The 22822-nt window shown below is 41.7% G+C and overlaps 1 protein-coding gene across 4 annotated transcripts in view; it reads right to left on the bottom strand.

The window, feature by feature from the left end:
• Positions 1-22822, bottom strand: part of PAK3 (p21 (RAC1) activated kinase 3) — a 460078-nt gene that overhangs the window by 137442 nt on the left and 299814 nt on the right. For all 4 annotated transcript variants that reach the window (XM_069612611.1, XM_069612610.1, XM_069612609.1 and 1 more), the window contains 2 exons: positions 18607-18796; positions 8081-8144 (listed from right to left, as the gene is read on the bottom strand). In XM_069612611.1, coding sequence (XP_069468712.1) covers positions 8081-8144; positions 18607-18796 — 254 coding nt within the window. The remainder of the gene's footprint in view (positions 1-8080; positions 8145-18606; positions 18797-22822) is intronic.

The raw sequence follows: 22822 nt of genomic DNA on the forward strand, positions 1-22822 counted from the left end.
GCTTACACAGCATTTAAGTTGTGACATAGGGGTTCAAGCTGAAGTGAAATAAGTACTCTATATGGAGGGCTGTAGTATGGGAATTCATATCCCCAAGTATTTAAAACTTAACACCCAAACAAAAAGTGTGTATAAATAACAATGTAGGGGTTCAAACAGAAGTGAAACAAGTGCCTGGTGTGGAGGGCCGGGGCTCGGGACATCAGACTTATTTTAATTTAAAGCCTATTCACTTTACCATGTCAACCCAAACAGATTCAACCCCCAGTTTTTCAGGAGGGGTTACTGTCTCCGGTCCTGAACAGTTAACTGTTACAGGTTTTTGTCCATCGGTGCAGCCCTTTGCACCTTTTCTTGACTAAATTGTACTTGCCAGGAGATATGAGAGTTAATCATTTTAATGCTGGCTCCTCGACAGAAGCGAATGGGAGCAAATTCTCCTCCTTAATTTCTAGAGACTTGGTCGATGGGAGGAGCAGGTACGAACAGTCTACCCTCTGTTCCTTATTGGAAGGATTGCAAGGAGCGTACTCAATCTTATAGTATTTTGAAGTATGCAAGAGGCATGGATGCAATGACGGGTGGTGGGGACTGCTCAAATCCAAAAATAATTGGTCGGGCCCCCGAACATCAAAAGCATAATATCAGTCAAGTGCAAACGGGGTCTAATAAAATCTTAGTGACTATTTCTTTAGGAGACAACTTCCTGCTCTGCTTAAATAGAGGCAACGTTTCATCAATCTTCTCTGAGGTCCATTATCTTCAGTTGATATTGATGGGGTTGAATTTCCCGAGGAAAACCGATCTGTGCATTCTATATTTCGGTTCAGTTAGTAAAAGATTTGGTCTATTCTGAACGTTCAAAATTAAATACTATGGGTTCCTCTATAGATCACATGAACAAACCTGGAGTTGATGTGGTGGGACCTCCTTGCAGGGATAGCTTAACAATTGCCGAAATAGCAAATTGAATGAAGCGTATGACAATCAGAATTTTAGTCGGATAGACTCGTCGGAAGTTACTTCTACTTGTGGAAAAGAGATGGTCGATGATGGAGTTGAGGAAAGTAATTTGATCTGTTATACTGAAAGCCAAAGCTTTTACGTGGGTACTTAATGGGGAGCATGTATTCAGATCCAAAAGTTGATTCACAACTTCCAATTAGAGAAGGAGTAGAGGAATGTGACTTAACCAGTTATGTTGAAGAGCTAAAGTTTTTTAATTTGATGTCAAACATTGATGCATTATCTCTTATTAGAGACTCCACTTGCGTGTACCTCCAAGAAACCTGGCTTACCCCCACACCCGTGGTTTTGGATGCATTACAGGTATTTTTCAGTCTGCGAGGGGTAGACCAGCAGGGGACTTAATTGTAATCATCAGCTCAGGACAAGGGCTTATCGCCATGGAGCCCTTTAATTTTCCTTACAGCGCCCTAGCAGTTGTAGTGTCCTGACAAGACAATTCCCTTAAGCTGTGGTTGATATATATTTATTGCCATAAAGGGGTGGGTCTTCTGGAAGCTCTCATGTGAGAAATATTGGAAGCCATAGTTGGTTGGAAGACTAGGGTGCCGAAAGGTTATGTTATTCTAGCAGCTGACCTGCCACCCAATTTTCTTATGCCAGAATCCGATAGCGATCTCTGAGAAATTACATAGGACATGGTGGCCACCGATTTCAAATTCCAAGCCGGCAGGAAATGGTTTTTTGTTATTGGAATCTATTGGGTTACTATTTCTGAATGATAGGATGGGGCGTAGCAGCCAACAGTGCACTTGGTATAGAGGGAGTAGTGAGTCTACTTTGGATTACATTTTCGTGGATCAACCACTCTTCACTTCTGTTCCGACTTTCTGATATTGAAAAACCCCTGGAGCAACCATTGTATGCTAAAGGCTCATTTTTAAGTCACTTTGAATGTGTGCATGCGTGTTGGTCCTAAGAATCGGACAGTAAATGCAGGAGAGAATTCCATTTGCTGGTCACCCATAATATAACATTTAGGTAATGAGACACACAAATTTAGAGTGGAAGATGGAGGTTTTCAATGCAGTGCATTTTGATTCCTTTATGGAAAGGTTGATGGATAAAGCATTAAGTAACCCTAAGATGAAGGCCGGGAACATGGTGAAAAACATTTACACATGCATGACGTCCAGTTAGCTGGTGTAAAATGAACTATGAAGCAAACTATAAGGGCAATTGGTGCACAACTCACTCCATGGACATGCAGCTCCTTAAATGTAAATTAAATGTAATTCTGTGAAGCAAAGGTATAAGAACTTTTGTAAATCTAGGAGTGCAGCATTATTGCAGAGCCACAGAGTCTCTGTGTCCTTATTAAAAAGGATATGAGAGCCTTCTGGACACTCATACTCATGATGAATTTAAACCTATTAGCCAACTGAACGCAGTCCCAGAACCTGTATGGATCAGGTTTTTTGAAGATCTGTACGCCCAGTGGAAGGATGATCAGGAAAGCCCGGTAGTATTCGGGGAGGATTTGCACAGTTTCCCAGTGGCCAATCTCAATAAAAGTGGAAGGGGTACTGGAAATTATTAAAGCCTGTAAAACCTTGTTTCATGAACAACACATTAAAAGCGGACCCAGTCAATTGGGCAAATGCTTTGACTGTACTATGTAGAAGTATTGTTAATCAAGGCACTTTCCCGAAGACCTGAGAAACTGCACATATGGTCCCTATCCTTAAGAGGGACACTAGGATCAAACCCAAAAATGACTGTCCAATCTCTTTGATTGACGTGGACAGTAAGATCTTCGCGTCCCTCCTACTCCTGCATCTGGAGGCATGGGCTTATTCCATCCATAGATTAAAAAAAAGTCAGATAGGTTTTAGAAAGGGGCACTCAATCAATATTAATGGACTCGTCCTCAGAGCTACCCAGGAATCGGTCTGGGCTGACCCACCTCATCGCACTTATGTGGCGTCAAGAGACCTCTTGGTGGCCTATGATAGAGTGGACCAGGCCTCTAATCAAGAAGTCTTGATTCCAAATCCAGTCTGAGGCACGGGTGCGTTTTGGGCCCCTTCCTCTTCAATCTTTATGTTTCAGGTATGCATGAACATTTGTCGTCTTCTGCTTTAATTCCTCCCAAAAAACAGTGTAATTTGAATATTTCCTGGCTCACCTATGCTGAGGACTTCCTGCTCTTTGACAATTTGTGGGTCGGCCTTCAGAAGCATTTGGTTGCATTTTCTGATTATGCAAAAGGAAATGGGTTTTTAATCAATCCTATTAAGACTACAATCCTTGCAATGTCAAAAGGCAGGAAACACAGTCTGGCAGGAAACACAATATACAGGCATGGTCTTTTGAAAACACTATCCTCAAAACTTCTTTGAGTATCACCTATTTGGACTTCTATATCTGGGCCCAGCCAGCCTTATAGAGTCTCTGTCAGGTATTGATCCAAAAGGTGAGTGCTCTAACCATTCAAAGAGTAAAGATAGACCAAAGATATGTCAGTTCTCCGATCAAACCTGCATTTAATTTCTTTGAGGGGAAAATAATTCCCAAACTTGTATATGGATTGGAACTTTATTTGGAATCTGCCACAAAATGGTAAGATACTTTACCCACATCTATGTGGCATTGAGTCGTAAAGATAACTAATGCAGTCCCAATTGCTGCAATAAGATTTGAGTTGGTTCTACTTTCCCAGAGCTCACGTGTTCAGTGGATTCTTTGATCATTGTTTTGTAACCTATTCTCCCCAATCCCCTATATGATGAAATGTAAATCTGTATTGATTACGAGTGCTTGAAGAGTGGGGCCATTCATTTTGCTGTGCATATTAGATTGTCCTGTGAAAAAATATTGGGTGAAATGAACATGGACATAGAGACTCTGCTTTGTAACACGATAAGGTCAAAACTTCTCTCTTTGATAGAGATTGGGCTAATACAATTGAACGCTTTCACCGATACTCCTCTATGAACCATCTTGCTCATGAGCATAAAAAAAGAGGGTCCATCTTGCACTTTTTTCTTCAGTTCCCCATGTACCAACTAGGCAAGTTCTCTTGAGAATGGGAATGGTTACATCGTGGGAGGTTTTCTGTAGATTTTGTATGAATAAGGATTCAATTGAAACTATTAAATATATGCAGGAACGACCTCTTTGGGGAAGTTGTTTACACATATTGATTGGTGTAATGAGGAAAATGTATGGCGACAATGTCTGTGAGGTGGGACTACTTCAGAGGGGTAACCCTGTCTGCCTTTCTAAAATCATTCCATCTGAATACTCTTAGTTAACGTTTCATTGTTTGCTTTTTTTATATGAAGTTTTAAGAATATTTTTATGCTTGAATGTATTATTTCTTTATGGGTAAAATGGTATCTTGTGGAGATCTTGACCAGTATTCTACTATTCTATGAGCATAATGAATTTAATGTTTTATCCTTTATTGTATTTTGTAAAATGTTTGTTTCTATTTTTGCATTTAATCTGGCTACTGCAAAGGTTTTTTGTAAACCATACACACACAAAAAAAGTGCTTACATGAATTGAAAGATATCAAGCGCTGAACATTAGCCTTCTGCTTCAGATCCAAATGGCAGAATGATATCATCAACAGTTAATTACAAGAAAAAACACCAACAATGGCAGTGTGTCATGCAGGAGTAGTAATGGAAGACATCCAATCACCTAAGCATCAGCTGGAAAACCCACGCAGCTCTACTGAAAGAAACACACTGAAGCATTCCTCATCTGTGTGGAGGACGCATTTCTATGGGAGCTTCACAACAATAGTCCAGCATAGAAAGATTTCATGTATCCCTGACAAATGAATTAAAGACAATCAGTCAGTACCGTGAAAGGTAAACTACAGCTAGTGACCCTAAAGGGATACAACATAAGAAGGTACACTAAAGAAAGTTTAATTAACATCGAAACCTCTCCAAGCCCCAACTAATTTAATCATCTCCCGACAACAGAGTTGACTGAACCAGACTAGAGAACAGTAATAAAAAAAATTGCAATCAGTAATACACCCATTGAATTTCATCAGAAAGATTTCAGATACATTTGTTTTAGGTATTGTTTTCACATGTTGATGTATAAAGTCAATTAGATCACAACAAAGTGAACCAGGTACAATAATGAATACATGTTTTGAATCATCCGTTAGCATCTGAAAGTATCTGGTTGTTTGTAAACTATCCAATTTTATGTGCCTCAGGGAGGGCCCTTTTTGTCATGCAAAACAAGAATTGTATTTATTTTATCTTGGGAGGATAGGTCAGGGGCAAAGTGCTCGCAATTGAAGCAAGACGACGCAGAGCAACACAGCTTCAATCCCGTGTCCACACTTAGAAAGCTTTGGGTATTAAGCATGTTATAAATAAACAATTATAATTATAATAAAACATTATAAAATTGGTTGTTAGTGCCCAAGAACCCGAAGTATCACAGCGTTAATCTGGGCTTTGGTTTTTGGCTATCACACCATGTCATATGGGATGCGATAGGAGGCTATGCCGCTGAGTAACAGTATGGAAAGAGAAGGAAGATTGACTGTGCAATGCACATCTTCATGGCAACCTCTGTTCTTGTATATGCATGAAATCCTTATGTTGAAAGAGCCTGTACTATAGAAGGATATTATGCACCATAATTATAATATGAAAAGTTGGCACACAAGTGCTACAACTATTAGGTGTTCCTAATATCCAACTCTGTGGTACTTAATTACACAATCTGGAAGGTATACACAGAATATTAACCCTCAGAGATTTAGAAAACACATTTTTAGCACATTTGTAAATTCAGTGAACCAAGTAATAGGTGTTCCCAATATTCAGCTCTGTGGTACTTCTTTGCACAATCTTGAAAGTATAAAGAGAGTATTAACCCTCCCTGGATTTGAAAACATATTTTTAGCAAATTTGTAAACTCAGTGAACCAGAAATACTCATAATGCATCAATGGCACCACATTTAAACTATTTTACCATTTGGTTTCTATCTATTTAGAGTACGTTCGCTAAGCATTAATCCACAGTTTGAGGATAGGTATTTAGAAATATACTACAAGGACTTGTGAAATGGTGATGTACACAAGGAAAACCTTGCAGAAATTAGATGATAAACTATGACTTGCACTACGCTTGGGTTTACCGACCACAAAATATGTAAATGTTTTAGATGAATTTATTTAATCAAGTACATTTTATTTTTGAAGAAGATTGTTTACATAAAATTGTTAAACTATTGTGGAATTTCAAGACATTCGACCCACAAAAAAATAATATAAAATAATCACCACCTGCAATATATTATTTGATCAATATTAATAAGCTAGCACATCAACCTTAATTTTATCCATTGAACATATTGACTGATAGCAAGGCCAATAGTCTTCTGTCAGGTCTGGGAAATACATTTCTACTAAAGGCATTAGTCCAAAGCAAATTAAAAATAGGTGTGGCAAGAAAGAGGGTTGGGACACCAGCAACACAAGCTTTACCTGCATCCAAATGGGAAAGGATCAGGGCCTGGCTGAAGCCCGTGGTGCGATGAAGAGCTTGATTTTCCCAAGGGGAGAGAGCTGCTACCAGATTGCTTCTGCACAATCAGAGTCTTGAAGGAACGGTTGATGTCTATGATGAAGCCCTCAAATTTAGTGCTGGATGGGAGATTCGGAGAGGAGCCACCATGTTTCAACTCCCTCAGATAGTTCTGAATGTGGGTCTGTCTGGTAGAGCCCACAGAGAGAGAATTCATTTAGTCCCCTTAGATTAAGTTTCAGAAGATACTTTACATTCATGCTTGAATGAGTTAGATGTTGCCTTTTAGTAGATGGAAACTACATCCTTCTCTTTCCATATGGTAGAGCTGGAAGTCACCTACATTTTGGTTGATCTTGAGTTGAGGTTAGGAATGGGTTTCCACTGGCAAACAGTGTAGATGATGGGGATAATTAGGGATAGGATGGACCCTTGTGAGAATGCATGGGATAGAGGGAGGCAATGGGATCTATTGGTTCAAATATGTATGAGCTAGCATCTGTCCTTGCAGTTGCTGCATACCAGCATTTAACATTTGTCAAACTCCATGCTACCAAAACCATGGTGGATAGTGCTACGCCATTGGCATACTTGTGAAGTATGCATATAAGTCGAATATCTAGCAATCAGCCTTCATGCTCTATTTGGCGGCTGAACAAGAAAGTGGTAGCAGAGCACACAGGAAGTCAGTAACAACCCACATGTCACTTACAATGTCACCAGCAATATGTCAGTACTTACACAGATGGATTCCTTCCAATTGGTTACCTAATGACATTAAACCCATGTGAATTGGAGATCTGCCGCAGTTGAACCAAGCTAAAACCTTATCTAAGCTTACTTGAGTGCAAATACGCATATTCACATATCTGTTGTTGTACATCAGCCCAATGCACAACTACAGTTTCCCACGTTGAATTAAAATTGTGCACATCATGTGGATTATGTTTTTAAATATATACATCTTGCTTCCAATTCACAAATCATCTTTGGGACCTGGAAATGTTCATACAATACCATAACCATCAATTTCTTTTAAATTAATTTGTCAGTGTAAAATAGGAGACATTTATCTCTATATTTAAAGTTCTCAACAAATAGGTGAAACAACCTACTAACATGAAAGACAACATTTATTTACTAAACAGATCACATTGTTACTAATTAAGCAGCTCTTCCTTTTTACTTAAATATTCATAAACATTATCTTAATTTTAAGTACCACTCATTACCAATAGAAAAAAGTAAAACAGTGGAAAGAAAGGTTAACAGACATGTTGTATCACTGTTTATTTTAAAATTATTAATAAAGAGTTCGACATAATCCTGCTGAAAAATAAACAGCTTAGGACAACCTTCCTATTTTGGGAATATCACGTTTTGTCATTAGTCCATATGACTGACTTAGCCCTAAGCATTAGCCTTTTTTAAAAAACCTTTTAAAAAGTTACTTTTTTTTCTGCACAAGAAAGATAGAAAGATAAATATAAGAGCCACAAAGCAACTAACCACAGGTAAGAGTATCAACATTTTTGTACTCACCCCTGACCAATTTTTTCAAATCTTGTATATTTCTTCTTAGGGTCCCCGACACTCACAATGCTTCCTGCAGAAAATGATTAGGTAGAATCCAATTTAATATAATTTTAAATACCCAAGAACTATAAATATAGTAGAGTATTAGATAGAGAGCTAAACAGATTATTATATACACAATTTGTGAAATTCAAGGTATTGCTCTTTCCCCAACACCTGCATGGTTGTCGGCATTGGTTAATATAATTAAGGATCATTTAGTTTGCGGGCCCTATGCACAGTGCTCTGTTAAAGAGATGGATTGCTTAAGTATTTACTTACATCACTATAAAGATGAAGAGAAACAGAGGTCCAGAGTAGGACGATTGCCAAGATTGGGAAAATACTGGCTGAACAGAAAAAAGTACTAAATGATGGAGAAAGTGGGTCTCAGTATTATATGGACGATTGGCAAGTTTAAGTAATATTGGTGGGGTAGAAAATGTAAAGTAAGGACAGACCATAAGCCATTGGTCAGTATTTTTAACAAGAGCCTAGATAGGTAAACTCAATTAATATTAAAGTAGGTGACAGCACTTCAAGGTCATGAGATCACAATTGACCACGTATCAGTGAAGGATAATGTGATAGCGGACAATCTGTCTTGATATAGAGGTTAAAGCTAGAATGAGATAGTTGAGAAAGAAAATAAGGAAACTTAGGAACACGTATTCCATATTGCTGGGCAAGTCATTGATGAAGAAGAGTGGTATTCTGCTGAGTTGGAAGATCAATATTAAAAACAGCTTAAATAAATGGTGAATAATGGCTAGAAAGGGTAGAGTTACAGAAGAACTCAGGCCCCAGCACAAGATCAGAGATTATTAACATTTAGAAGACCATTTTCTATTAAAAGGTAGTAAGGTGATACCGCAGAAGGTGGTTAGGAGCAAGATTCTAGATGTAGGTCATGAGGGGCACTTAGGAATGACTAAAATGAAGGGTAAAGTTTGAGCAGACCATTGTTGGCCAGGGATAGATGTATGAGAATTGTAAGGATAGTGACAAAATCCTAAAGACAAGGATATAGCCTTTGGCACCATTTGAATTTCCAGAGATGCCAAGCTTTTTGTTCCTTAGACATTTTGGGGCCACTGCACGACACAGGAGGTAGAAATAAATATCCGATTGTACTCCTGGACCTGTACTCGAAGTGGGCTGAGATCACAATAGTATGTGAGGCTGATACAAGAGCAGTCAACGTTTATGGGTAACTTTTTTCATAGGGTGGGATTACCCACGCAATTGATGATAGATAATGGGGTGCCGTTAACTTCAAAAGAGATGTAGACTTATTTAAAGCAAATGGAGTGCAAAAATGTAAAACTTCTCTAGACCACCTGCAGACCACTGGAGCAACAGAAAGAAGACACTCATGGATTCAACTAGAATGGTGATTAGAAATAGAAGAGATTGGGAGTACAAGATCGATAATTAACTATTAGCGTATAGACTAGCTCCTCAATCCACCACAGGACTGATCCCTTTTGAACTCCACCACCACAATTATTCCAACTTGGTAGGTGGGATCCTAGTAGCATGATGTGCACACAATAGATGGGCTTAGGAGAATATGTGGAAGGGGGCTGGGAGGAGGTATGAAGATGTGTGCAAAGTAAAATGGATAGAATGAAGGTGCGCTCTCATAGGTTCAAGTGCACCAAGGACATGGATATAAGTGTACGCCAGCAAGTGTATACATACGGTGGCAGAGTGGCAGTGTCAAGGGTACCCGGAAACGTGCAAGTCCACAAATTGTTAAAGATGTTGTAATCACATGAGAAGGTAAGGTGTGGAACAAGAGCAAAGTTGCACTGGCTACATTACATGAATGACAAGCAGAAGATGGGGGGAGATGCATTATGTGGTTGATCACATAATATTACAGTTTAAATATGCAAGACTATCAGGAGCTCAATGTTGCCTAGGAACTAGTTAGAACCAAAAGGTAATCATGTGTAAGATCTAGAATGTGCGAGATGGAGAGCAGTGGAGAGAGGGTGGTGGAGCTGAGAGAAGCAGGTTGAAAGGGGAGATCCTGGGGGTCCAAATGAGATGATCTTACAAAATCAAATAGAGCAAGAAGTGAACTTCACATCACCTGGTGTCAGCCTCATAATACTAACACACTAGATTAGTGCTATATATTGTTATTTAGAGTACGCCCTATTTTAGGTGGCTAGACACACTGTTGATTGGCTGTGGGCTTTAGATGCCTAGAAGTGAAGAAGAGAAGGAGGAGGAGGCTAGGTCAATATTCAACTACTTTATTGTTAATATCGGAGACTGCTTATAATTGAATAATACTTTTTTTACTATTCATCATCTCTTCAAGAGAATAAATACACTAAATACATAAAAGAGCAATGGCATTATTTACGTGTTTCTTTTTAGGAGTATAAAGACGGTACTATATTCAAATTGTAAATGTTTGTTTTAGCGATAAAACTGTATAGGGAAGTTGTTCATGATATCTCATGTTACACTTTCTAAGTAAGAGTAATACAATTTATATTCCTAGATATTCAGGGGGTAGGCACGCAACACATTTGGTATCCAAGAGCAAATGTTTCATGAGCTCAGGGTTTGAGGTTTCTCGCATGCCAGACACATAGATCCACCTCTACAGAGATTCTGTGTCGGGTAGAACACCATTCTCTGCTGCAAAACCTGCTACTGCCCCAAGTGAGCATATGGACTGCCTCTGCCAAGCAGCGTAGGATGAACATCACGACACAGTATTGGTGAAGAGAGGTGAGGTGGAGAAATGAGCTCTGTGGTGATGAGGCGGGGATAAAGGAAGTTGGGAGGAAAAGTTTCGAAGGAGAGAAGGATGAGGAAAGGAGTACAGAAACACGGGGGATATAGGAAGGAAGGTCCCCAGAGGTTTGACCTCAGGTAATATCATGTAATGAGACAAAGAGCATTACCACCAGCTGAAGCCCTGGTAAAAGCACATGAGATAGGCCTGACCCCAAACAAGGGTTAAGAGCGCTAATTCCAGAGTTCAATGGTTGCTTAATTATGATTCCCATGGGTGGTAGTGCCATGCTGTTGCATCAGCATCAATTTTCTTTGCATGTTTTTTTGTGATTACGCACCTCATGACCTCCATTTAATCCACACCCTTTCTTGCCCCCGTAGTTGTTGTTGCAATTCCTCAGCCATGATAGAGTGCAAAATGAGGAGACATAGGCGAAAACATGAATAAGAGAGCCATCAGATATAATAGTGATTTAAGAACTTTGGGACAGGTATACCAACAGGCAAGAACACCGTAAAACGAGACCCAGGAAATGAAGAGTTAAACTAACATGATAGAAATAGCAAAAATGCGTTAGCCCAATCTAAGTGGTGCATATTTCAAAGAGCTAATGGGATTGAAAATGTTGCGCTTCAGTGGCATAAAATAGAGAAGGAACTAATAAGCATTTTATAGTTCCTAGAGATATGTGTCTACACTGTGGCGATTCAGTAGGTGTCATCACTTCTTCCCGGGGGGAGGGGGGCTTTCCCATGAGGCTAGGGAGGCTCGCTACTACCCAATAGTACCCTAAGACGTGGTTTACTCCAGGAGGACCACATGGGGATGGACTCCCCCTCTGGGATATGGACGATCATCTGGGTGCAGCCCATTGAACAACGTCACATCCCAACATTCCCTAGCCCCCACTTCTATTCCAAACCACTTCCTTGAAAGTAGACCAATGCATTACTGTAGTACATGGGATAAAGCCAAGACAAAAAGTACTAGGACAAATAAGAGCATGGAAGACATGAAGATTACTGACTGTGCTAGTACTGGTACGAGCTGGACTCAAGGAGGCATAAACCTCAAGCGATCATAAGAACCAAAGGACAATCGGCCAAGGAGGGACTGGCAATAATGTATAATAATGGTAATAATGTATAAGAGACAATGGACTAAAGAATTTGTCAAGCCTAGCCGATGGAGGCAAAAGGTGCGGAAATGATCTACAGCTGGAGTTTCAAATCATGTAGGCAGACCTGAGGAAGCCGGCGAATCGCTGAGGGAGCGCACCGTGGTTCCAGCTGGAGCAGACCCCAGCTCAAAACAGGAAAAGAGCCGATCGGTACAACAGAGTGTGGAGACGTTGTGGTGCTGTGGAAGCAAGGAAGAGAAGGCCAAAGAGATGGATACCAGTCACAGGAAGCCCCGGTGGCGTACCGAAGTCCCAGAGAAGGTAACGGGAGGTACGAGAGACCCAGAGGGGACACAGTGGTAGTAGAGGGGCAGGCTTGAGCGGCTGTCCCCTGGCCCAGTAGTAACAACCAAACTATTGGTAAGAGTGGAGTGAGCATCCGAGAAGAGCTTCCTCATCACAGTGGCAGCAACAAGCGCACTGATCACCAGACATGGGTCAGGGACCCTAGCAATAACGATTCAAGCATCCTAGGAGAGCCTCCTCTTAGCAGTAGCAGGCACAAGACCACTGAACCAAGATGGAAGACATAAGACCACAGAGAAGTGCTCCCCCACCACAGTGGCAATCCTAAAGACACTCGCCAAACTCCAACCAAGAGCATAAAGAATGAATCACAGGAGTATCTCATCTTCGCACTGGTAGTCAAAAGAGCACTTCCCCCAAATATCAAGGGAACTATTAATAGGGAATATGATCCTTTGCCAAGAAGGTACTTGGAAAAAAGACTGGACCAAAGAAGCCTTTGGAGGCCTAGTGAGGAAAGCTTGTCAGGAGCTACAAGGGAGGAATTCTCCTGTACCTTAGAGACACCAGGAGAAGGGAGGCATTCTCCTGGACTTTTATCTTACCAGATACAAGCAGAAGGGAGGCATTGTCCTGAGCTTCTTAGCTTCTTAGGTTGAAGTGTAAGGGATAGAAGCAGGGTTTTGGACACGGATGTATTATCATTTGACAGACATTCTGACATTTCCTTATTTTCCTAGTATGAGGCAGGGGAACCCCTCAGAGGCAGAGATAGTTAGGTGTTGCGAAATTTAATAAATAAAAGTATATACCCCAAAACATGGTATCTACTTGTCAGACTCTTCTTCGACGCCCATACAACTTATATAGTGTGCATATTATATTGCCTTAAGATTAAACTGTGTTGACAAGAATGATCAGGAAGATTATTCTGAAGGTGATGGGGCAAGGTTTGGGAGAGACCTGGTACACTAGAAGGTATTATGTAATAATGAGAAGTTTACGTGGTTTCACATATTTCCTTGTCCAAGAAATGAGATAGTAAAACACTCGATTTCCCACAGGCTTTAACATTAGTAACATCTTGTATCCAACTTACTCCATACCCAACAAATTACGTTGTTATCCTGGTGTGTACAACACACTTTTGGGTCAGTTAAGTAAGCCAAGGATTCCAGACGGGTAGTGGGCTTGAAAGGAAGCAAGGGAGAAAGGTACGGTTGAAGGAGAGAGCAATTGATGAAAGACAGAGAAAGTAAGTATTAAAGTGAAGGATGGGTACTATTAAAAACAAAGATGGAGAGGAGTGCAACCATGCTGAAAAGCAGATTGTTTTCCAAAGTGTAACCTTTTTTGTTAAACTACTTTTCTATTAACCATTTCAGAGACTTGTTGGAATGGTGCAACAAATTTTACTCTTTAGCTTCAGTAATTTAATACTAAATGAAAAACCCCTTTTGAGTCCTTTTCTCATCCTGTCCAGTTTTCCTCACTGCTTAATACATTATGCAATCTGCTTCGGTTTAATATAATCATTTTCAAATCTTTATTGATGCTTTGTCTCGAGACCCTGACAAGCAGTTTGGAATTTGCAATAAAGCTTTACATATGTATGCATGCAAATTAGAGTGTGGGATTTTACAGTGATGTGTGAATTGCTGACTGTCTGGTAATACAGCAGCCAAATACCCTGTCTCTAATTTAGGTTGGGAAAACAAACACAGCAAAATGGATAGAAGCTTGGAAAGACAGCGGGAAACCCCCCCCATCCCCCCAAGTCTGTAATTTCTCATTTTGAATGTTAACCTACTGAAAATGAAAATGAACGGTATTTGTCAGTTGGACTGTACTAGACTAAATCAAACTGCATGGAAACAAAGTCATGTGTTGGTCTGGGCTGGTGCTTTATCATATCACCCCAAACGCACCAATACTAAAAAGAAAGTATATGTATGTGAATTTTCACATGTGACAAAAGCATAAAGAGACTCAAGGAGATTTACATAATTAGGTTTGTAATCCTACTAACCTTCTTGTCTCGTCTCAGGGCCCTGAATCTATTGGCCAACAACCCAACCTTACTCTGCTCCATTATGTCTTGTTTCATGCTTGTACCAAAGGGAACCTGCCCTGGTCCCCCTCTCCTGTCCACGCTTTTCTCCGTTACCACCTGCATGTCCCCAGTGCTCCGTCACGTGCTTGTGTCTCCACCCTTTAAGCTCCGTCTCTGGGCCCGACCTGCATGTTCATCCAGATTCCTCCTCAAGCCTCCCTTTACTGCCTCCCGTTCACCACCTAAAACCCATTTACTGTGTCTCTACCACTTCCTTTTCTTGCTATTCTTACTCCCCATCTTTACTCGCCTGAGCTTCCTCCTTTCTCCTCTTTCGTCTCACTTCTCTCTTCTTGAGGATCCTCCTCTCAGCTATCGCCAACCTCCTCTCTCCAGATCATCCCACTCTACACGTCCAGTTGGCCTTCCTCTCTCCTTTCAATCTCCTCCTCTCTGGGTAATCATCATCCTCCCCTCTTTCACCTTCCTCCTTTCTGCAGCATCTTGCCTCCTTGTGCCTCATCTAGATGCCTCTGAATATGACCCTTCTCCAAACAATCGCTTCTACCAAAAATTCCACCTTACGCAGTGTACTTACCCACCACATAGTACTCTCCCAGTCTAAAAGGACTTGGATGATTCCAATTAGGTTTGCACTAATAGGATTGTTGCTCCATGGGGTCCCAGCCCTGCTCCAGGCCCTCCCTCTTGCTGCATGTCTCGGCGGGGTGAATAAATAAAAGATTGCACCAACATCTCTGGTTTTCCTTTCACTTTGGGGTGAAGCGAGCTGGAGCTGTGCACTCTGAAGTTCCGTCCTGATCACCTGCTCCTGAGCACATCACACCAGAACTTCAACCTGTTTTCTACACCCTACTTATTTTGCTGGCTAAACTAACCTTCTGGCTCCACAATTGCAGGGTGGGGTGCGGGACGGGGGGGGGAGTGCGGGGGGTTTCGGGGCAATCGGGCTCCCCTAGAGTTTCACCCATGACTCGGATTTTGGAATTCTCTGAGCAGGTACCAGCACACACCACAGGTTTCACTTGACCATGGTCGCTTTATGCGACACCACCAAATTGAGATATGTAGGGCGCCCATGCCTCCCAACAAAAGCATGGTGGGGTTTGGCCAGGGAATTTTCCTATTCCTTCTTCGAGCCAAAAATCCCACTGCAGCAGTAGCCCCCCATGGACAACCAAACAATCTTTGTCATAGTGTGAAGAATGACAAAAAAAGCACACATTTCCTCATTAAATTCCTATTTCCTCCTGCTTTGCCACTTCATGGATTTGCCATAGTATGTGACGTTATGGGCAAGTATTTGGATGTCAATTCAACTCATATGCCCCCCGAGAAACACTATGAAAAGATGTGGGACACTTTGGAATTTCTTGTAATTCTGTTTTCCTTAGCTTTTCTCGTCATCCCTTGAAAATATAACCATTTGTGAAAACTTTGCAATTTTTGTTATTTTTTCCCCTGTCCATCCCCCTTCCCAACAAACATTTCTGAGGCTCGTTGTGACCCTTTGCCTTTCTCCCCAACAATAAAACCACATTGGGGAGGTCATTCGTGAAAATCCTCTTTGTTTTCTTTTTTTTAAAACTCTCTCCTTGCCCACTCCATCAAAACATTAAAAATAATGTTTCCATTAGATCATCAAGAAAATCGTTTTTTCCTCCTCGCGGCTGGTTCTTTTGAGAGATTGCATTGGGGTATGGATTGAAAAGAGTGGTGTTCAATCTTTTCGAAACCATTCTTTCTTCAAATGAGGAGTAAGAAGAGGTGGGGTGTCGGAGCAGATCTAGCCGGAATGTAGGCAAAGATGTGATAGCCTTGTAACTTGATGAAGGCGGATAGTAGCAGCACAAGGAGCCGTGGAAAGCATGAAGGCGCAGTGCAGCATGCAGCCATTGGAGTTGGCGGCAGCATCTAGATGAGTTCTGGAGAAGATGTGGCTGGAGAGCAGGCAGAGGTGAGACCGGCAATTTAGGGACTGCAGTAGTGGGAGGCCAATGACGAAAGGGAGACGAGGGGTCAGATAATAAGTAGAGCAGGTGGAACACAGTAAAACAAAATGGCGGGCAGCAAGAGAAGGTGGATGCGAGGCTAGAAAAGGAATCCAGAGGTGAATGCAGGGCAGGAGGCAGAGGGATAGCGTGATGTGAAAGAGGAGGAGGAGGAGGAGGAGGAGGAGGAGGAGGAGGAGACGGGCCGTGCTGGTGCTCATGGTTCCCACCCTGGGTATGGGGAAATGCAGACCAAAATATGAGATGAAGGACCGTGAAGTACCCTTTAATGTCTATGATGAGCGTCCCCCTGGGTGATGCAATACCCCCCTCCCCCGCAGCAACCAGAGGGGGAGATGCAGGCAGAAGAGTGCACAGTTATCTAGGGCACAAGGGGAAGATCCTTCCAGATGATGAAGGCATCACTTTTTCTGGTTTGGGTGTGTGCTGCACAAGAGTGGTTGTATTTTCTTCCTGCCAGTGCACATCCACAGTGCACGATTCATTTCGGTGTTTGGGTTTCTTCAAGCTCTCATCAGCCACGTACATTAGACTGAAAAGTGGGCAATCATTTGGAAATGTGCGTCATGATATTGTTTCAGGAAATATTCAATGTTATATTTCTATCGTGTCTCAGTTTGAATCCCCATTTCAGGTGGAAATAAAATGTCCTTCATAAGGGGTAAAAACCCTTGCATTTTTATGGACGGCTGTGACACCCATCTGGCTATGAATGTGGTGTTGGAGGTGCGGCGGCCCTACAATATTTGACACTTTCAGGCCTTGTTTGAAATCCACTCCCGTCTGTGTAACTGAGCCTTCTCCTTCTCTTTTCAGACTCCTGCTGCAGACGGGATTGAGATGAATAATCTTCATCTTGCTTATAATTCTTATTTTCCAATGAATCCATGGATGTGGGGTCTGGTGGAGACCAGGAGCTTCCAACATTCTAATCATTTACACGGTTATTTCATTGGGCTCCTCACTAGATAGAATCTACACCTCTCCTGCCCCCGAGACACTAATGTACGAGCACCGCCGCCTCTGGCTGCGTTATCCGAGCCTGTACCACTTGATCTTGCACAGAGGAGCTATGCCTGGCACAAGCCGTTTCGGAAAGCGAGGTTCAAACCTTCAATTGGCCGTGCACAACTCTACCAGCTTCATTGCACACTGCAGCTGCTGTAAAAAATAAAAAAAAATTAAAAAAACTCTAGCTAATGACGCCCCAATTCAAATGGCACAAGTGGTCTGGCCATGTTGGCAGTCAAGACGGTCCCTTCGTTCCCGTAGTCACAAAAGCAATGGCATGTTAGTTGAACACTCAATTCGAAGTACTGAATGGTAACTGGTCTCGCTTCTACTAGCAGCCACTAGATTTAATCTCTTGCCTCCGACCAACTCGATGATTTTATCTTCCTTGGGATTCTCTGAGCTTTCACAAAAATATTCCCACCCAGTTTCAGCCACTAAACGGTAAACCATAAGGGTTTTCTCCAACCTAGTCATGGACTCACTGGCAGAGGCGTAGCCAGGATTGTGTAACAGGTGGAGCCTGAAGCTAATGTAGTTAGGTCCACTGCAGTGACATTAACATCTGTAAATGCCCACACAGAGCTGCTGAGTGGGCATTTAAAGATTTTGGCTGCACCTTGCCCACTCCGGCCCTACCCAATGTACGCCTCTGCTCACTGGCAAGTAATGCAACATGAACATAGGTTATGCAAGTTGGTCCTGGAATCTTCCACTCCCATGCAGTAGTCACAAAAAGATGACGCACACTATTACGTCAGTGAATGGTATCTTCTGGTCTGCCTCCATCCAACGTGGCATTTGCAAAATACAATAACCAGCCTACAGTATTACATTTCAATGTCCCATGCATTCCTCAGCTAAACCCTATTTCAATGTTCTACCCCCCGCCCTCCTTTTACAAAATGGAGTTTCCTTTTGCGATCGCTCTCCCTGGGTCAACTAAATTGTAGTCCGATTTCGAACTTTTTAATTCTTCTCTAACTATTCTAAACCTTCTGCCTCTGCCTTCAGATCTCATTCAGAACTCTCAATAGCCTATGTGGCAACCTCTTTTTGAGAAAGTTCAATGTCCGGAATCAATAGAAACTTAGGTGGTTCGGAGTTTTCCTGAATAAATTCACCCTGGCATATTAGCTAGACAGACAGATTAGATGCCATAGCCCAAGCAGATACAAAGCCACTCAGACAGAAATGCTAACTTACTTAGTTTCTCCAAGATCTCCTCGTCTGTCATTTTGGATTTCTTTCTTTGCCGGTCTGTATTTCTGTACAAAGTGCTTGTGGTTGAGGTTGGGGTTGGGGTATTTTCAGGCTGGGTAGTCACTGGGGAGGTTGCCGCCTCTTTTGTTGGCGCTGGTAAAGCAATGGGTTCAATTACAGAGCGTGTGTAGATCTGAAAGACACCATGGTTACTGCTCAGTTAAAAACTTGCATGCCAGACACAGAACATGCAAACTATGTCCATAAACATGTAATACAACTCCACCCCTCACTCACGTGAAAGTTAAAAGCTACCCCAGACCATCCATTTCACAGTGAGGGTTACACATTTCTGGTTCCATTCTGCACAGCATTGCATATTAAGCACATGTTGGTCGATCTGTCAATTTAATAAGTGGACTTTTAGGCGCTTCAACTCACTTTCAATGCATGGGGTAACATTTTAAGTGGACATACAGGGCTAGACTGGTCCAGTTTCAGGACAGCACTGCTACATTGCTGTTTATTTGCACACAGGGAGGGGAGCCATGTAGGAGGACCCATGGTAATTTGCATTCTTCTATGGTGCTTCATGGCGGATTCCTCCTGCTTCTAAGCAGTGTAAGAACAGATACTATTACCGAGTTCAATAGTATGCAATTGATTGACCTCTGAAGGGTGAAGGGTTGAATAGTATGCAATTGATTGACCTCTGAAGGATGAAGGGTTGAATAGTATGTAATTGATTGACCTCTGAAGGATGAAGGGTTGAATAGTATGTAATTAATTGACCTCTGAAGGATGAAGGGTTGAATAGTATGCAATGGATTGACCTCTGAAGGATGAAGAGTTGAAAAGTATGCAATGGATTGACCTCTGAAGGATGAAGGGTTGAATAGTATGTAATTAATTGACCTCTGAAGGATGAAGGGTTGAATAGTATGCAATGGATTGACCTCTGAAGGATGAAGAGTTGAATAGTATGCAATGGATTGACCTCTGAAGGATGAAGGGTTGAATAGTATGTAATTAATTGACCTCTGAAGGATGAAGGGTTGAATAGTATGCAATGGATTGACCTCTGAAGGATGAAGGGTTGAATAGTATGTAATTAATTGACCTCTGAAGGATGAAGGGTTGAATAGGATGCAATGGATTGACCTCTGAAGGATGAAGAGTTGAGTCAGCGAGACTTACTCTCTTGATGAATTCACACTTTAACAAAATGCAGGTAAAAGCCATTTGCGATTGTATGTTGCCTAATGAGACATAAAAAGCAAAGCAACCTGGAAATATAGAAAAGAAGTACACCAAACTGGAATGCACTAGACTGAGCCGAACCATAACATTACCGCGTACACCCAAATATTGTACACCATGTTGAGGTGCAGCGTTGGTTAGATTAGTGGCTTACAGCTCAGTGCCCAGTTGTGGCGACCAATGAACTGATTGGACATGAATGGCAATTGAAATACCTATGACTATTAGTTTTTAGTGCCTACACGAAAATGCCATTTTTCCTGAAATAAAATGACGCCTTTTCTGTGGTTTTCGGCTTCAAGAATAGAGCTTGCCACCCGATGCCTGACCATGGAAGTCATTATTTTCAGAAAACAAGTTTATTCATTTTGAAAGTTTTCATCAATAGCATTCAAAGGTAGTTCTCCTCCCACCTTAAATGACTTCCTTCTCTATTGTCTTAAACAAGGTAGCAGAGGCGGGTTACCAAGTAAAAGCTTCAAATTGCTGGCTTACCATTAACCCAAGATTGTAATCTACAGATGTTATAGAAGGACAGAAAGATCTTGCGCTAACTGTATGCAACTAGGTCTCAAAGCACTGCAGCAGCATAGCAGAGCCAGCGACTTCTTTCTGCGAGAAAGGAAGATGTAGGACACGTAGTACACAATGCTTATTTTCTTATGGTTTAAAGTGCAGACCTAGCTCGACAGCAGAGGACCGTTGCACAGAGTGTGGGTATCCAGAATTTGGGCTGGCATCTTTTAACAATAGTGCAGGTATGCATGTTGGTATGTGTGTCCATTGGAATTAGTCCTAGGTCAGGTGTTGTTAACAGCCATGTTTTGAGAGATTTGTGAAATTGGAAAATTGTGGGGGCATTCTGAGCCGACACCGAGATTGAGTCCCTGAGGGTGGGTGCATGAAAAGAAAAGGAGTGTTTGCAGGTCCACTTCTTTGCGGACGAGTTGTGATTCAAGACGGTTGGTCAATTTGGTGCCCGAGGAGCGCGTGCCACCAGATATGTGGGGCTTAGCCACCAGGTCCGCTGGTGTGCGACTACTTTGTAGACTATGCATTCCATCTTACCCAATCTGGAAGAGATGAGTTTGTGTTAGCAAAAGGGCAAACCCTACGGTAATGTTGGCATCGGCCGCACACTGATGAAAGAGAATGCCCTGCTCCGCCACAAAAAACTGCAAGCCTCCCCATTTAGAACAGGTGTCTGCAATCTCCACTCTTCGTGTCTTTTGGAGTAAGGCTCCTATGACCTTTCTCCATTGGCTATGCTGGCAAGGGTTTATGGGGCATCTAGTCAAAAAACATCTGTAGAGCAAAAGTTTACAGACCACCGATTGAGAGGAGGACCCTCATTAGTGATAAAATGAAGTGCTGCAGTGCACATCTAGTTAACATTGCAGTAGGAAGGATAAGATGAAGCGCTACAGTGCACATCTAGTTAACATTGCAGTAGGAAGGATAAGATGAAGCGCTACAGTGCACATCTAGTTAACATTGCAGTAGGAAGGATAAGATGAACCGCTACAGTGCACTTCTAGTTAACATTGCAGTAGGAAGGATAAGATGAACCGCTACAGTGCACATCTAGTTAACATTGCAGTAGGAAGGATAAGATGAACCGCTACAGTGCACATCTAGTTAACATTGCAGTAGGAAGGATAAGATGAAGGTCTACAGTGCACATCTAGTAGTGCTACAGTGCACATCTAGTTAACTTTCCAGTAGGAAGGATAAGATGAAGCGCTACAGTGCACATCTAGTTAACATTGCAGTAGGAAGGATAAGATGAACCGCTACAGTGCACATCTAGTTAACATTGCAGTAGGAAGGATAAGATGAAGGTCTACAGTGCACATCTAGTAGTGCTACAGTGCACATCTAGTTAACTTTCCAGTAGGAAGGATAAGATGAAGCGCTACAGTGCACATCTAGTTAACATTGCAGTAGGAAGGATAAGATGAACCGCTACAGTGCACATCTAGTTAACATTGCAGTAGGAAGGATAAGATGAAGGTCTACAGTGCACATCTAGTAGTGCTACAGTGCACATCTAGTTAACTTTCCAGTAGGAAGGATAAGATGAAGCGCTACAGTGCACATCTAGTTAACATTGCAGTAGGAAGGATAAGATGAAGCGCTAGAGTGCACATCTAGTTAACATTGCAGTAGGAAGGACGGGGTCCTGCAAGAATTCATTTGGACAAACTTACAACTTCGCTTTTGAAAGACATTTAGGCAGCCCTGTGTCGCAGCTCTTCGTTGCACACAGTTCAAAGAATGATCTGGTTTGATTGAAGGTTTTGATTAGTTGTGATTGTTGAGGACTAGTGCATGGATTGCCTTGTTTGTGCACTTTATAAGTAAAAGAAAGGAATATTGAGATCAGCAAAGATAAATACATTGCAACATATTGAAATATTGCGAGTCTGATCTTCTAAGTTATTGTGTGCACTAGTGAAAATGTTTACTTTAATAATTGATTTCGGAGTTTAAGACTTAGTAAGGTCTCCTTTTAGCGGCAAGGTAGCTCAGCAGGTTAAGGACAGTGAAAGCTGCATGCTCATATTATGGCAGAGCAGACTCAACCCCATCATCCGTCAGAGGTCCATAAATTGAGCACCATTAAAATTGGGTACAAAGAACTCTAATTATTACAATGCACAGAAACCAGAGCAATCTGCCATGGAGGGCAATATAAACACGTGACTCAGTATACATTCTGTCATCTGGCACTCAATGAAGTGGAATGTGTTTGTTTATTTTATTTATATAGCGCACCTGACCCAGGGGTATCTGGGCGCATTGAAGTACAATTACATGATTATAGCAGTTGCTTAGTCAGAGGCAAGATTATATACATACTTAGTAGTTACTAGTGTGATTAGCAGTCACTTATTATTGCCAATAATTCTAATATTCGGATAAAAAAAAAAGATTTGAGGCTGTATAGCAGATTCCA

The sequence above is a fragment of the Ambystoma mexicanum genome, chromosome 5p, assembly GCF_040938575.1.
Source record: "Ambystoma mexicanum isolate Mex_15411 chromosome 5p, UKY_AmexF1_1, whole genome shotgun sequence".
Taxonomy (NCBI): domain Eukaryota; kingdom Metazoa; phylum Chordata; class Amphibia; order Caudata; family Ambystomatidae; genus Ambystoma; species Ambystoma mexicanum.